Genomic DNA, 15,737 nt, shown 5'->3' with positions numbered 1-15,737 from the left:
TTTTTTTTTTTTCTATTATTATTTTTTTTTTTCGATTCTTTTATTTTATTCTATTTTATTTGGGTTTTTCTTTTTTATTTATTTTCTTTTTTTTTTCAAAAATGTTTTTATGCTCTCGGGGTTTAGCTACCCTATTGCGGATTGCAGGAATGGTTATTATTAATGAATGCCCTTTCTCTTCCACTTCTGATTTATTTATTTGGGTTTTCATTTCCATTTGCCATCGTTGCGGTCAATCGATCTCCCATCCCTCATTCTACCATTTCCCTCACTATCCACATCACCGGTTTTCTCTTCATACATTACCTACCCCCTCCGTCTATCCCATCACTATTCTACCCAAGCCACCCCATGGCCGAAGGCAAGAACAGGGGGGTTGATCCCAGAAAACCGACGATCGTGGGTAGAGTGGATCCGGGAGCCACAAACTACATTTGACCGTCACTTACTCCGTTGATACAGGAGGTATCCGAAAGGTATGTAAGACTGGGAGCGGAGAAGGGCTTATTTCCCCTTCATGAATTTTCTGCACAAGAGGGGGGAAAAAAAATCAAATTATCATTCCACTATTCTTTTTGTCCTCTCGGTATCTTCCCCTAATTTCGGCCCTAGCCATATCGCCCTTAAGGTTGTGGTGACAGATGGTCCTAGTAGATCGGGTGTTTCCCACTTGTTCGTGGTAAATTATGTATTCCCTGCTGAGAACATCCTCGTCACGCAGGGCCCCCAATCCTTCAACTCTCTTCCAAATACCCATACCCGTACCCCATGTCTGCGTGCCTTCGTGTCTGAATACCTACCCGGAATGTTGACCAGGATGTAATCCGCATGTATGCGCAAAGGGCGGTATCCATGCACGTCTGTACCTGTAGGTAGAACGTAGGCATGTGTAGAGGTCTCGATGAAGATGTATGTGGACGATTCCTTTCCGTCTTAATTTCCGAAAAAATAATGGTATTATTATTATTCAATCATCTGAGTGCCATCTTGTTCGCCTGCCAGTAAAGAACAATCCACAGGATCCAGTGGTAATTTGGTAATTTCTTCCCAGCGCTATTGGTATTCCCGGAACACCACAATGCATTCTTCCCCTCATGACTCGAGTCGCCGACAGACGTGGTGATAGACTAATTTCGGTTTCATGGGATTTATTCCCAGCCTTTTCCCCTTCAGGTTATTCCCATATCTTGGGCTTCACCAGCGTCTCCTGCCCGAATAGGCATGGCAGGATCTCTCCGTCTGGGGGCTCCTGATAAGTTTCGCCACCGTCGCAGAAGCCCCAACTGTAGCTGAAACCCTCGTGGGTTGTCCAGAAGTGGGAGGTTTTCCAGAAACAAGCTAATCCTCCTAGTCTTATTTCTCAACTCGAGAGGGGGGGCTAAATTTGTTTTACCACCCTGGGCTAGTGTTTGGGGATCTTTCGCTCGTTCGCCGCCGAGTCCTTAAATCAATTGCTACTATCAGTGGGGTGGGAATGGGGGCAAATCGAAGTGGCAGCATCTATCCATTGATTAAACTGGAACCCACCACGTCTGTCTCACGGAAAAGGCTTCCTGTATTCGGGAGGGCGGGATCCAATAGTCCTCAGAATCGATTGCAGGCCGGACACACGCTGGATGGTAGGGGGCCTCGCAGATGTGCCCGAAGTGGTTTAAGCTGCACGTCTGCAGCAAGGGTGGTGAATATTCTTGGACAGGTCTGGCTTGCAGGTTTCTGCTCCGGACCGTTCCTGTACGGAGTTTCGCCCCATTCAAAATGGCGGTTAGGGCGACGGGCAGAAGGGTAAGAAAGAAGGATGGCAAAGAAGAAAAGAGCTCGTATATTGTGACCAATCAGCTTGGTTGATTACCAGGATTTTCTTGTAGATTTTCCTCTGCACAAATAGTAACGGGCCAAAAAGCATGTGACAGTTCCAACCCCAAACCAAAGGGAGCAGCTGCTAGCACTTTCGGAGTAAACCCTCAGGACAGGACTAGACTAGGAGATCACCGGCGGTCCCTCTGGGACTGGATCCACAGCGCCGGTCATGTCAGAAGGGACGTGGAGACCGGCTCGAAATCGTCAGTATAGCTTGTGCTAGGCCGTCAATAATATCGCCACCGGCCATGGCGAATGTCCGGGTTACTGTCTGTTCCTGTGCGGTGATGTAGGCGTGGGTGAACCCCGACGGTTACGGCTGCATCCGCGTCTGTCCCGCTGCAGGCTGATTTAATTGGCATGTCTGATCAAGATTTGTCACATCAGGAAAGCCTGGGATGGCTGCAGTGAGTGACAGCCAGCCAGCCCGACGCCAAAAAGGAGAAGGGGGTGTGGGAGCCTAGTGGTGTGGTGGACTCGAGGTGAGGCTGTGAGCTGGATGACAGGGCACTAATCGGTGCGGTAGGGCCTTGGCCAACTAACAAGATTCCCAGTTCCAGGACAGGAAAAGGTCCGATCGCTGAGGTGTTCTTCTCGCCATGGATTTGACGGAACCCCCACTTGATGTTAATGTCCACTACGGAGTACCACCGGCGTACGATGCGCAGGGCGCAGGTATTGAGGCAATAAGTGGTGGGATAGTACGCCGCCTTGCTTATGGCTAGATGAGAACAAGATAGGACATCCCTTGGTATAGATCTTGTTATTGCTCATTGGCATTGACTAAGGTGTCCTCGTGGGACGAGGCAAGGACCACCTGTTAGTAGAGCTTGAATTACACGTATGACTGGCGTATAGGTAAATACCTAGGTTGGTACCTAAGGTACGTCTGGCCATAGGGTTTTACCATACATTACACGGGGCCACAAGCCCCTCCCCCTCAGAGGGCGTGAGGGGGGGGAAACCGGTCGACCTGGAACTAACGATTTGACTAACTGATGCAAATGAAGAGTGGCTGAAAATGATTGGTGTGACTACCCATATGCTATGCAAGATTCATTCCCCCCGTGCATATGACATCTCACGTTGTCGGCTAGGAGGGGATGTGGAATTGACATGCGGTGATCCAAAAGGAACCTCCCACCTGACCAATGAGGCTGAGACATGGCTGCCACAGAAGAACTGCCCTACGGGGATGGGCGATGTTATTATTGTGACGGCTTCCCTGTCATCCATCCCAGTCTGTGGGGGTTGACACTCCCCTGGACGAGGATAAGGTTGATTACACCATCGAGAGACACCGATAGTCGTCGGATAAGGGATCGGAAAGGCCAGCATCCGAAATCTTTCAGACTCGATTTGAGTTTATCATTGTACCATGGGACTCCGCCACGAGGTAAACCCGAAAGGCGACCTTTCCCGATTCGATGGGGTTCGGGAAAAGTTTGGGTCCCATAGTTTAAAGGTCAACCACATGAGAGCCATGAGGTGACAGGGGATAGCGGGACTTTGAATCCATGGTTGGAGGTCGTGACGGCTGGGACGATTGGGGGGAAGAAAAGCCTCTATCGAGCCCAATACTAGCCTGAATAATGTTCCCATTGTCTGCGTACACGAGATGATCCTCGAGTGGATCCCATTTACGCCCGTATGAGCGATCTGGTCGAATGGTTGGGGGTGGGTGGGAGGTCATGGTCGGATCAGGCCACGGCAGACGTGCAAAGCTGAAAAATGGAGTGTAATGGAGATTCTCTGGTGTCCCTAGCGCGCGGATTGACTCGATACGCCAGTCACAGGTCTCGATGTCTCTCCACAGCTGGGACGATCGGAAAGCCGCCCATCTGGCTGTCCCGACCTATTGGGTCGTCGTCCTTGTCGGCCGGGACGCCGGCTGTCACATCTACAGGGAAAGATCCCCTGTTTATCATTGACCCAGCAGGCCTACGCAGTACGTACTGCGCACGGCGTAGGTGGCATGTCGTCTTGTATCCACCGGCGTTATGCAAGCGAGAAAGTCATCGAGGGCAATCTCCTTTCCGGATCTACACACCCTTTGGCCATCCCAGATTGGCAGTCCATGCTTAAGTGGCCGGGGGCGGGACGAGCGCTCAGCCTACTCTCCTCCATTCCGTCAATCGCGAAAGGTAAGCCCGAGTCACGCATCTGGAGACCCTCTGTCCTGGACGAGGATCCGTGGACTACTGATCTGCATGTCAATTGAAAAGTTGGATCGAGAGTGAAGCCAAGGTTCCTCGATTTCGGCATTTGTCTGTTGATTCAATATGGCACTTGGAGAGCCCTGGCACAGAGAAGGTTTGAATAATGGCAATAATCCCCGGAGTGTTGTCTCGAACCGGCATTGTGCTCTTTCTACAGAGGGTATGAGGGCCGCAACAAAGCTGAAAGAAAAGAGTTTGGTACAACCACAGAGAAGAACGATGATCGCAGGTGCTAAGGTGACTGGCATCCATCAACCATTCGAAGTTTAAGCCGAGTAGCCCCGTCAATTTGCCCTCTTCGTGGCTTGGGTCTGTCAGGCGCCCACCCGTTGTGGATAATTTGTCATGGCGCTGAGGACTCAATTTTTGACACGCAGCGAGAACATGGGGAGTCGCAGGTCAAAAATAGAGCCATCATAGAATCGCACGCATTGTCCTAAATGAACGTCCTTCTTATATCGGTAGAGTTTGCATCTGTGAGTAGCTCCTCTCGAAGGACAAATGCAACATGCATCTACACATAGCGCCGTTCAGTTCCCAGCCCCATGCTCAACTGGGAGTGGCGGTGGCCTCGATCAAGGGGGAGGCGTTTGGGTTCGTGACAGGACGCCACCCGTGAAGGAGTTTCCAAATAAGTCAACCTGTGCGGGTTGTCCAGGTCTAACCTGAGGCATCACGGAGTCGGTGGATCCAGGAAATGATCTTTTCGGTTTCCCACATCTGGGCTGGCCATGCTGAGGCGAGTGTCCGTAAAATCATAACAAGAGTAGAGACCCCAGCGTCGGGTGAAACTCCGGGTGGACCAAACTCTGCCCATTTCGATCCTTTCATCCCCCCCACAGGCAGAAGCGCATCCATGAAAGCTGAGGCTGAGCGCGGTGGCTTGGGGGTTGGATGCGTCTCCCTGACTCAGTCGGGAAACGGCAAATGAGGGCTGGGTGGCTACCGGTGAAATTTGTCATCTCACATCTGTCGTGTCACCCGAAACCTTGATGTTACCCGGTTCTTGGGTTCAAGGGGACTTTTGCCCGGCACGCTGTCTGTCTCTCTTGTCAGCAGCCAGGGTTGACCGACGTATTCTGGTTGGCATACGAAGTAGGGACAACTCGCAGAGCTTAGATTCGAACAGAAAACTCTGATTGGAAACATCAGCCCAGACGCGGCCACTTTCCAATCTTGAGTCTTTCATTTATCCACACGGCCTTCCCATGGTTCACGAACGCAGCCGGATGAATGGATCATGGGAGATCTTGGTTGGACATTTGACATCATCCTGGGTTCCAGAATGTCTCAGCACGAATAGAAATTTCCGAGATTTCCCCAGTATTGGTGCTTTCCCGTGTACGTCGTAGGGCGACCCATTGGCGATAATATTTTCTTTTCAATAGTGCGAGAGATCCATCACATAGTTTCAAACCTTGGATGGTTCGGAGTGCGGACTTTCCCCGCCTCTTCATGTCTTCTAGAAGAAGCAGGGGCTCGTTAGTCACCTCGTATCGACCTAACTCCGAAGTGGGCGTAGGGCACATTCTCCTCGTTCAGTAATGAGCGTCCGATGGCGAACAGCAGTTCGTCCTCATCGGATGATCGACAGATGGTTTCCCTCCGAGTCATGGCAGGGAGGACTCGTGACGGCCGTTGTCTGGAACATAATACGATTCACCACCGTACTCCGTATTGTGCTCACTCTGAGTTGGAGCTATTGAATCCCCGATCTACGATCTAGCGCCCAAAACAGCAATTCCTCTCCCAACCTTGCACTGACGGTGATCATGATCGTGGGGAGAGGGGCCTGAAGAAAACCAAAAATTTCGCCATGTGGTCCATCTCCGGCCTAACAATAAATTGTCACGATCGGAGCTCCCTGCGTGGCAAATGTATGAGGTAGTCATCCGTATCCCTCCCTGGGTTTCTCCGGATGGAGTATCTCCAGGTCAATAGTGCGACATCTGAGTTGGAATCAGGGGCGTAGCCCCTTCCACCGTTTCAACCCCTGCATCCTCGAAGGTGCCCGGCAACCGAACGGGTCTTTGTTTACGTGGTCGTAGAGGTTGGTAGTTGTCATTTCTGATGTCAGAAGTTTTCCTACAGGCTGGTGGTTAGTGAGAATTCTCCTGAGCCATGTGTCGTACTACATAGAATATCCTAACGTATCTGATATAGGTATCTTTTGTATCTAGAGGTTCGTCACACCTTCCATGTATAATCCTTGTCCTTCGATCCTATTCCTTTTGGAGTCGACGTGGCGCACGTTCGAATGACCGGATTTATGTTTTTCTATCGAGTGAGCCAAGCTCAGTTACATATATATACACGCACAGGAGTGTAACTTTCCAACTTATGGGGCAAAAGAGAAGGATAGGTTATGATTAATGCCTCGAGCTTGAGACCCAGGTGCATTTCAGTGATAAAGTCCGCTGATTTATACACATGTGGCATGATGTACCCAACATCAATAATATCAGTTCCTCCTACGGAGCACAACCGATGAATTACATCTGGCCACAATCAAACCAATGAATATATTGAACTAATGCCAACAGGTATTGCTACCAGTGATCTATGATGCAATCCATTATGTGCAAAAGACCTGGCTCAACCAGGTAGAACGCAAACAGCCACCCCGCTAATAGCCAGTAAAGAGATGATGACCCCCGAAACCGCAAATATACATCCAATCAGTCACAACCATATACAAGAACCGTCGAGATGCAAACCCACACGTCAAATGTAATACAAGATTACCAGGTTTCCTATGTCTTTGTTAGGATCGCGATCCACCATAGGAGAAATATACCACTTACCGCAATATACTGACCGGCCTCCTTCTTATTTTCCCAGAAAAGCTTGGCCTCCTCCTCGTTGAGGTTTCCCTTGGCCATGGCAATGTCTACCAGAGAGCGCTCGACGCCATCGCCCATGCCCTTTCCGCTGCCGCAGACAAACACCCGACCGTCCAGGGCGTTGATGACAAACCAGACCAGGTCGGCCTGCTGACGGACTTCTTCCTGGACATACTTGCTCTCACCGCGACGACTCTGCACCACGGTGCGCACCTTTTCCTCATCGACGCCCCACTCGCCGCGGTAGAGCTCGTCCAACAGGGAGTCCCGGACACCCTGGAGCACCCAGACCTTGTTGGCGCAGTTGGCGGACTGCAGGCGCCGCTGGACGAAGCCCCGGAACGGGGCGATGCCCACCCCGGCGCCGATGAGCAGCATGGGACCGTCGGAGGCAAAGCGCTTGGCCAGCGGGTTGGCCATCAGGCCTCGGAACATGGGGACATGCAGGTCGAGAGTCTTGGGATCAATGCCTTTCTGCTCCGCGTCGATGAGTCTGCGAGCCAGCGACTCGAGGTATCCCGAACCGACGCCGGTGCGCCATCCGCCCTTCCAATCCTTGGACTCGGCAACCGTGACGGCGACTTCGACCAGGCGACGGCATTCGGCGCCCTTCCGGGAGCAAGAAAGCAGCGGGTCCTGGGACAGGGAGTAGAAACGCGGCATCAGGGTGTTCAGGACGGAGAGGAGGTGGTCCAGAGGAGGGTGGGTTGAGGGGAAGGCGTGCAGCAGCTGGGAGACGGTGACATGGGAGGCGGTGCGGAGATCGCAGAAGGCCCCCTGGCCCTGAGCGGAGGAGAGGAAGAGAAGGATCTGCTTCTCGCTGGGTTCGCTGGCGTACTCGGCGAGCAACCGGAAGAGACTCTTGGAGGGGGCATAACTCTGGATATCAGAACACCAGCTGAGGAGCTCTCTCCGGGTGGTGATCAGCTCGCGCGCTTGGTCATCACCCCAGATGGTGGGCCAGCGGCCCTTGGTCGTACGCACCGAGACCTTCTTGTCACGGATGGACTTGGGGATGCCTAGCTGGTTGAGAATGTCTTCCACCTCTTCGTCCTTGTTCTTGGGACAGACGCCGATGGCACCACCCACGACGAAGTCCACCATGCCACTCTCGGCCGGGTAGTCGGTCACATCAATATCAAAGTGATAGGTGCGCTTTTCGGCGCCCGCCTTGGTGAGCTCACGGGCATGGTGGAGGGGAGCACGATAGACATGATAGGGAGGGTGAGGCTGGACGAAAGGAGGAGGATGGTCCGCCGGACCCAACTCCATGTCGACCGCGGAGGCGGGAATGGCTGAGAAGGAGACGGTCTGCTCGGGTAGCTCGGCAACACTGGTGAGCTCACTGTCCAACGTGAGGAGCTCCACATTGAGGTTGAGGTCGTTGTACGCCTTGTTATCCGGGGGGGTGACGACATTGATGCCAGAGATGGGAAGCCTGCTTAAGGGCTGGCTCCGACAGCACCCACCGCCGCAGCAGAGAGGCTGGACTTTTTGCGTGCCGGTACTACCCACGGACTCCAACACCCGCTTCATGTCCTCAGAGTTCTGCGAGATAAGCACGGTGGATGCTCGACGACCATGTGCCGTTCCATTGCCGGAATCCGATGGTTTCCGGGAGAGGCTGTCGACATCGGACTGGGGCTCGGTCAGAGCCGTCGAAGGGGCTTCTGAACTGACCGTGGTCTCAGTGTCCTGGGAGGAAGGGGAGGTTGAGGTGGTAAAGGTGGTATCCGTCACGGATAAGGACCGAACTCCACGGGGTTCCTCGGGAACTGGATTGTCTGGGTGAGAGGTGGACGAGACCGGAATGGCTCGACGGTCTCCATTGCCTGGTGTCGAGGACCACGGAGTGGTACTCGTGGGCCTCGACGGTGGTGATGGTACGGCGTGGACTGATGCGGGCGATGGTCAGTGAATGAACATGGGATGGATGGAGCCGAGGTATCTAGAATAGGATTCTTACCCATTGGGACTGTGTATATATGGGAAAGGAAATTAAGACGGGGAGAGGGGAAGAACACTCGCCCAAGGGAGATTGGGAGGATCAATGGACGAGAGAGAGGAGGGAGGATGATAAATGGATGCGTGATTGTTGGAGAAGAAAGGAGAGATGGGGCAGACGGGAGGTGGACAGCATGGAGGAGAGGAGATGGTGGTGGTGGTAGTGGTCGTGGTGGTGGTGGGATGAAGGATCAGATAAAAAAAGGAGTGGAGGGAAAAGGGAAGAACCGGGAGTAAAAACGGCGACATCTCGCCACTCAACGTCATTACCGTATGGTACACCACACTTACGTATACCCAGGTAGCTATCTAAGGGGCCCTACAGTAAAGGGGAGTATAGAATAGGAGAGTATGCAGCACAGATATTCCGGTCAAATAGTCAACTCCACGAATTTAGTGATTACTTTCGCGGTGGACTCATAGGACGTTGATCTCCGTGGAGAAGAGACAACTCCGATAGATCGGCCGCTAATGGGTTCGTTGTTTGCTTTTTCGACGAGATTGTCTTTTCCTAAAGAGGACTCTTATAGCTGTTCTATCTAGGTAGATAGATACCAGGTACGCAGCAGGTAGGTATATCCCATCGGTGGTCTCTTTGCAGGATGACGGTTACCGTACCATACAATCTAATCTGATCCGGTTGCAGCAATCCAATAATTATGGTGTAATGCTCGGCCTCGGTTAAGTCACCACCTGATCACGAGATTCTTCCGACCCTCCGGTTGATCTGATAGATCATACGGACAGGGGTGTCCGGATCAGATAACTTGGGTTGGTTATCACGATGGATTCTACTCCATTCTGTGCTACTGCCACTATTCATTCCCCTAGACTCTTGATTCTAGTCCGATCACTTTAAATTACCTCCTATGTTATAAAAATAACACCCTTCTCTATTACCCACAGTTGCGTGTTGAGTTCAACATCAATCTCCGATGTCGGCGTCCATCATATCAATCAGATACCGCATCGGGATCCAATATCCTTCGCTGCATGCAGTCCAAACAGCAGGGGTCTCGTTAGCGTCGACCTAGTCGCGAGCCCTACTTCTATACCCTTTCCATACAAAAGATCCATAGAGTAATTGATGCCTGACACCTAACTATCCAGATCCACCCCATTTCTGCACCTCTGACATCTCGGACATATCCAATCAAAGCAACATCACCGCCTCCGCCAATGCCACCCCCCTCAACTCCTGTGTTGGCACCACACTGATCAGATAATTCTCCCCATACGGCCCCGTCGCGTGCACCACCACATTCTCCCCATATCCGCAATCCCGCTCATCCGCCGCCGCCTGCTCGACCGACTCATACCCTTCCCCCGCAACCCCCAACACCGTCCCCGCATACTTCCTCGCCTCCTCATAATCCCCAAAGACCCCCTGCACATTCACCTCCCGCACCTCGCTCGTCCCCTCCTTCCTCTGCTGTCCGCCAAACTTCACCACCGCCCGGATCACGTAATACAGCTGTTCCGTCAACCGTCCGTCGTCACTGCCGCTCTGCCGCGGCGGCTCGTTGGGCGTCGTGTCGATGCGCACCCGGAACTCGGTCCCATCATCCGCCACGGCAAACACCGCCAGGCCCTGTCGCTCGGGTAGGTTCTCGCTCTCAAACACCTCCCGGTTGGTTTCGTACACCTTGAAGAACTCCCGTTCGTAGCCGGCGTCGTAGAGGCTCGTGTGGGCCGCCGCTTTGGCCGCTAGCAGGGACACGTACGTGCCCAAGATGCGGACCTTTTCTATCACATTGTTGGGGTCCTTGCGGATGTGCGAGGTGGAGAGGATCACATGGTAGAGATTCTCTGGGACTGGGGTTTCTCCAACTGCCATTTTGGTTTCTTCGGCCGTTAATAGAAGCACTCTCGCTTTCGGAGATGTTCTGCCGTATCATGGAGCCTGGAGGGGGGATAGATATAGTGGCTATATAATATAGGTCAACGTGGGACGATATCAGACCCTTTGGCACAGAGAGGCAATTCCGGGCCAATATGTCTAGATCCGCGCCTCAGGCCAATCTGGACACAGTCTGAACCACACTTAACCCCCGCAAGTCTCGTGGTCAGGCCGGTACTTGAGAGGCTGGAAATCGACTCCATTAAATGAGATTATAGTATCGGTGGATAGGTTGTCTACAAAAACACAGCAACACTAAATTACTTAAGGCCAGGACAATTAATTTGTGCCAAACTTTACTACCGACTATGGGAATCTTGATCTTTACCGAATACTTCCATCGTCTCTTTCACCGAAGAACACTGCGCCACTCGATCATACCACGCCTGCAATGCCGGGAACTGCGCGATGTCAATGCCGGCCTGTTTGCTCCCCGCAATATAAGGGATATGAACAATATCCGCGATGGTACTAGCAGTGTAAGCAATACTCCCACGCACACAGAAACGAGCCACAGGTAGCACTCACAACCGTTCATCCACGAGATAATGCTTCCCAGTCTGTTGTAGGTGCCTCTCCAGAACCATATACAACTGTAAAGTCTCATTCGTAAACCGTGAGATGCCGTACGGCACGTGTTCCGGCGCTCTTAGAGAAAAATGTACGGCTTCGTCATGGTTCGGCCCCAACCGCGAAGTCAGGAAAAACAGCCAGTTGCTGACCTCGAGATCCCCCGGCGACCCTTTCGCGTAGGACAGGACATGGGAATCGTCGTATCGGTCGATCAAATACTGGACTATCGCCCCCGACTCCTGGAGGCTGAATCGGTGGCCATTGCCGTCGTGAACATCCGTGAGTATGGGGAGATGACCGTGGATGTCGACGAAGCGGAAGGCGTCGTCTTTGATCTCTTCTGCGTGATCCACCATTTCAAGGGTGTAGTCTAAGCTAGAGGGCGTAAGTTTTGGGGTTGGATTTTGAATTCCGTTGCGTACTTACCCTAGCTGTTTGAGTAGTATCAGTATCTCCATTCCATTCTCGGACCCCGTCTTCACGTAGAGATTTATTTGACTGTTAGCCTGTTTACTTTCGTTCATCTTCATCTGTTTTCCTGCAACACGCATACTTGTGGCATACCTGCGAGGCCAAGCACGTACGAGGGTTTATATCCTGCCATAATATTGCCCTTTCTTCAGAGGACAGCCAAATCCATTTCACTAGTAATGGTTGGCTGGCTCGCATTCCCGCATTAATGTACCAGAAATCCAACGAGTGGGCGGCCAAGGCTCGACTAACGGCGCTGTCGTAAACATGACGTTCTGTCAATCATGCAAACTGTAGTTTAAACACAGTCCCGCTCGTATTCGATCAATACTCGTGGAGCGTTAATCGATCTAGGTGTCAGCTTCATACGTTTATCACACTGTAGAACATGTATTATGCAGGGTAACAGCTCTCGTGATAGTCCGAACGGGTTCCAGGAGTCTCACCGCATATTCCATCGGTCGCTCCCGCTTCTGCATGGAATCATCCACTGTAGCATCTTGATATGGTCGGCGCATATCCAGTTTGGCCAAGTTGAGAGGTATTCTGTTATCTTATAGGTCAGACCAAGTACTCTGGAAGCAATCGAAGTTTCTTTTGGTAGACATTACCCCGCTTCATGATCTATACGCTGATTTCTTTATACTTCGGACGGCCGCTCCAAGCCAGCGTGTAGCTCCCCTGTATTCCAGAACTAACGTCATTCTGTGCTAGTAATATGTGGTAGAACTGACCTATTGGGCCTTTTAAGACGTATATAGCAGCATAATGAGTTTCTCGAGAAGCATAATTTGGGCTCATGCGAGGGTCACCGTTTGTGCGACATTCCTGGTTCTATGCAGCCAGCAAGCACCTATTCTTGATTGATCCCCTTTCGAAGGGATAGGAAGTATGGCAGAGCTTACTGCATGCATTTTCAAGTTACACATGGGCAAAATCAAAGACTACAGCCAATGTTGGACAGCATCTTACGTTGGATTTAGATATCAAACAAAGGTACTCCATACCGGAATTATATAAACCAAGCAACCCAACTGCCCATCCTAATCAACCACAAGTTTTCAAAAAATCCTGAAGTGACCGACCCAATTTTTGAGAGTTTATCAACATGCGGATCTCGTTATTGTCCATTCTTCCACTTTTCCTCGTGATTTCCATGGCAAATTGCATCCCATTGGAAACAGAATCCAAGGACACTTGTTGGAGGGCTTGTTTTTCTTCGAGGCACGATTGCCCCGCTGATTGGGTACCAGTCTCAATTCTTAATTTGTTTATAATTCCTTGCTAACTACTTTAGCAGTATGCAAAACAAGTGGGCGTGAGTTTCCCACCTTGTACACTTTTATCTAGTCCCCCTTACTAAATAATGGGTTCCAGTCGTGCTGGACATGCTGTCACAGATAGAATATTAATCTCGCCGTTGCAGGGGGCCAAGTATATTGATTGGCGGTAACCAATCATCAACAACATGATACCATACTCGGATACCGATGCCCCATCCAACGTGTATCGCTTGTGACCTTTGCACTTGTACTCATCCGACCTATACGCATTGGATTTTTCTGCCCGTTGAGATCGTGATGTAACGACAATTTTATTTTCTGAGAAATTGAAAACAACCCATCGTTGCGAGCGATTCTATGTCAATAAAGATGTGACCATGACATCGTTTAATCTTAGGCATTTCCATACTCTCATATAAGGGTCAAATTTTACTTTTGTCAAATACTACGATATTGCCATGTCATTTCATTTGTTGATGAACTGGGACAGTATGTTGTTCCCAATGCTTTTGTCACCTTCGGATGTGAAATGTAATGTTGTAACATCGCGACATCTCACGATAATCGGAAGCTCCGTGGATTTCAAGTGAACAAGTCACACTGCTCCCGAATATTCGCCCTGTGCCGAAGATGAGTAAATTGCTCCTGCCTTTTTTTTTTAGAGGCATTTGCTTCTCTTAGTTTTCTTTTGGAATTTTTTTGTAGCCAGGGGCAATGCGAGCGGTCAGAAGCTCATGTAGCTATCAACGCCGTACTTTAGATCCTATATAGCACACTGCACTCGAGCGTGGCCCATCGTATCCACGTCAGAACAGAGCCTGAATTCCGTGCTTGGTTAACTTATTCTATCCGGAAGAGTAAACTTTCCGGTGTAAAGGATTTGATCACCTGTTTACACCGGTGTGGCATTTGCCATCCTTAACCGTGGCTTAAGGCTGTATCGACATATTATACTCCGTACCTTGAGCGACAATGTACAGTGTTCAGCCTTGCTAACCATTTAGATCCCCAAGAAAGGTACACGATGTCGGATCGGGCCGTCTGAAGCTCCCACCTCATTACTATGCGTACGCAACACATGGCAGATTTACATAGTTCTTCCGGGAGGAGTACCAATCGAACATCTCCTACTATTCATATTAGTTAGGGAATTTGGTCAACCACTGAATATTCTCGGGGAGTATAGCTCCCTTATCCACTGACCAGCACGCAACGAAAGAACCGATTCAGAGGAAAAGTTGCCGCAAATGAATATAAAAATATCCTCCCATCCACAATTGTCACTGGATGACAATTCCCTATTACAAAAGATTACTATTGCAGAACTCATTTCAATAGCCCTCAACATGCATTTCGTACCATGCTTCATGCTTCTGATGAGTCTCGTGGGCCAGCATGCTTACGCAGCTCCACAGGAACCGCAGTTTGGTCTGCAGCAGTTTAAATGCCAAAGAAGGACCTTTTTTTACGAACCTGAATGTGAAGAAGATGAAGGCTTTGTAGGTCGACTCTGCCTTAGAAGTTTTCAAATTTGACCATCAAGCTGACTTTCTATAAGTTCCCGTTCGAATTTGAGGTAACTCCCCTACTTGCCCTACTTCTATTGGACATACCCCTGTCTAACTCCCGGAATAGAGCGAGAAGCTAGGACACAAGGTAAGTGTTTAGGCATAAATTTCATCTTTACGAGTTTAGCTAAGGTACACTTACAGTTTAGATACTGGAGATGCTGCCTGGACGATTTTGGTGGATTCTTCCAGAAGTAGCCAGCGGGTCCCTCTGGATTCGATCACAATACTGACACGCTGACTCGCTCATCAAACTCTTCAATATTTGACTGCATGAATAATGATCGAATGCCACTGAAGGATGTATTGGAAAGTGATAGGGCTGTATCATCCAACGTAAGACTTATCGTGATATAGCTCTATGAAATCAACTCCAAAGGAATATTCCGTGCTTTCTAACAGTAGTATACAATAATCAACTGTATATATTGACTAAAATATCCCTAACACAGTAGTAGCGGTGCCCTATTTCTTGTTTCAGAGCAGCGTTACGCTAGCCATTTCCAAAGCCCTCCAACGACTATTGCAAAATATTCCTAAGCAGACGAACTTCCGATCATGTCTCTGGCCTTCTCACTATCTACGAGATGTTTTAGTCCGATGAGAAACTGTTGACTTTCCAGCAGAGCAATGTACGTATCCATTTGCTCCATTCTGCGATCATCGATAACACAGGTTTCAAAGTGAGAGTAAATAACAGCGGTAACTAGTTTTATCTCTGGATCAGGATGCGTCAGCCCCGAAATGTTTCAAGACATCTCAAATCTCACCTTGAAGAGCAAAATTTCTTCCCATACACATCCCCTCGCCACTGCCGAGCGCCCAGGATAAATGACGCATCTCCTCCATGCTCCTCGTGTTGGCATCGAACAATCAATCGGGGATCCATAATTCCGGTTGTGGGAATACATCCGCATTTCGGTGAAGCGTGTATGGCGATGAGCTGACCCTCACGCCTCCTGGTATATGATAACCCTCAAGCGACAACAAAGGCAAAGACGGGGTCATTCTTACTTGCA

General features: G+C 50.3%; 3 protein-coding genes across 3 annotated transcripts; all 3 read right to left on the bottom strand.

Annotated features, from left to right (window-relative positions):
- Positions 1-3,977: 3,977 nt before the first annotated feature.
- Positions 3,978-4,530, bottom strand: BDV59DRAFT_150669 (uncharacterized protein). The gene has a single exon (XM_073687358.1). It carries the CDS (start codon positions 4,322-4,324, stop codon positions 4,013-4,015), a length of 312 nt encoding a protein of 103 aa, XP_073542790.1. The 5' UTR covers positions 4,325-4,530; the 3' UTR covers positions 3,978-4,012.
- Positions 4,531-6,817: 2,287 nt separating this feature from the next.
- On the bottom strand, positions 6,818-10,760 carry BDV59DRAFT_206473 (FAD binding domain protein; the record flags this gene model as incomplete). Its single annotated transcript, XM_073694800.1, has 3 exons — positions 6,818-6,829; positions 6,881-8,814; positions 10,139-10,760. The coding sequence occupies 3 exons, from the start codon at positions 10,758-10,760 to the stop codon at positions 6,818-6,820; spliced, it is 2,568 nt and encodes an 855-aa protein (XP_073542789.1).
- Positions 10,761-11,122: 362 nt separating this feature from the next.
- On the bottom strand, positions 11,123-11,947 carry BDV59DRAFT_206472 (glutathione S-transferase family protein; the record flags this gene model as incomplete). Its single annotated transcript, XM_073694799.1, has 3 exons — positions 11,123-11,294; positions 11,352-11,771; positions 11,823-11,947. 3 exons carry the CDS (start codon positions 11,945-11,947, stop codon positions 11,123-11,125), a joined length of 717 nt encoding a protein of 238 aa, XP_073542788.1.
- Between the last annotated feature and the right edge of the window lie 3,790 nt (positions 11,948-15,737).

Source organism: Aspergillus ambiguus (genome assembly GCF_047715705.1).
Source record: "Aspergillus ambiguus strain CBS 117.58 unplaced genomic scaffold BDV59scaffold_67, whole genome shotgun sequence".
NCBI classification, from domain to species: Eukaryota; Fungi; Ascomycota; class Eurotiomycetes; order Eurotiales; family Aspergillaceae; genus Aspergillus; species Aspergillus ambiguus.
The sequence above is the reverse complement of the archived record's forward strand: the minus strand, read 5'-3'. Positions and strand labels throughout refer to the sequence as shown.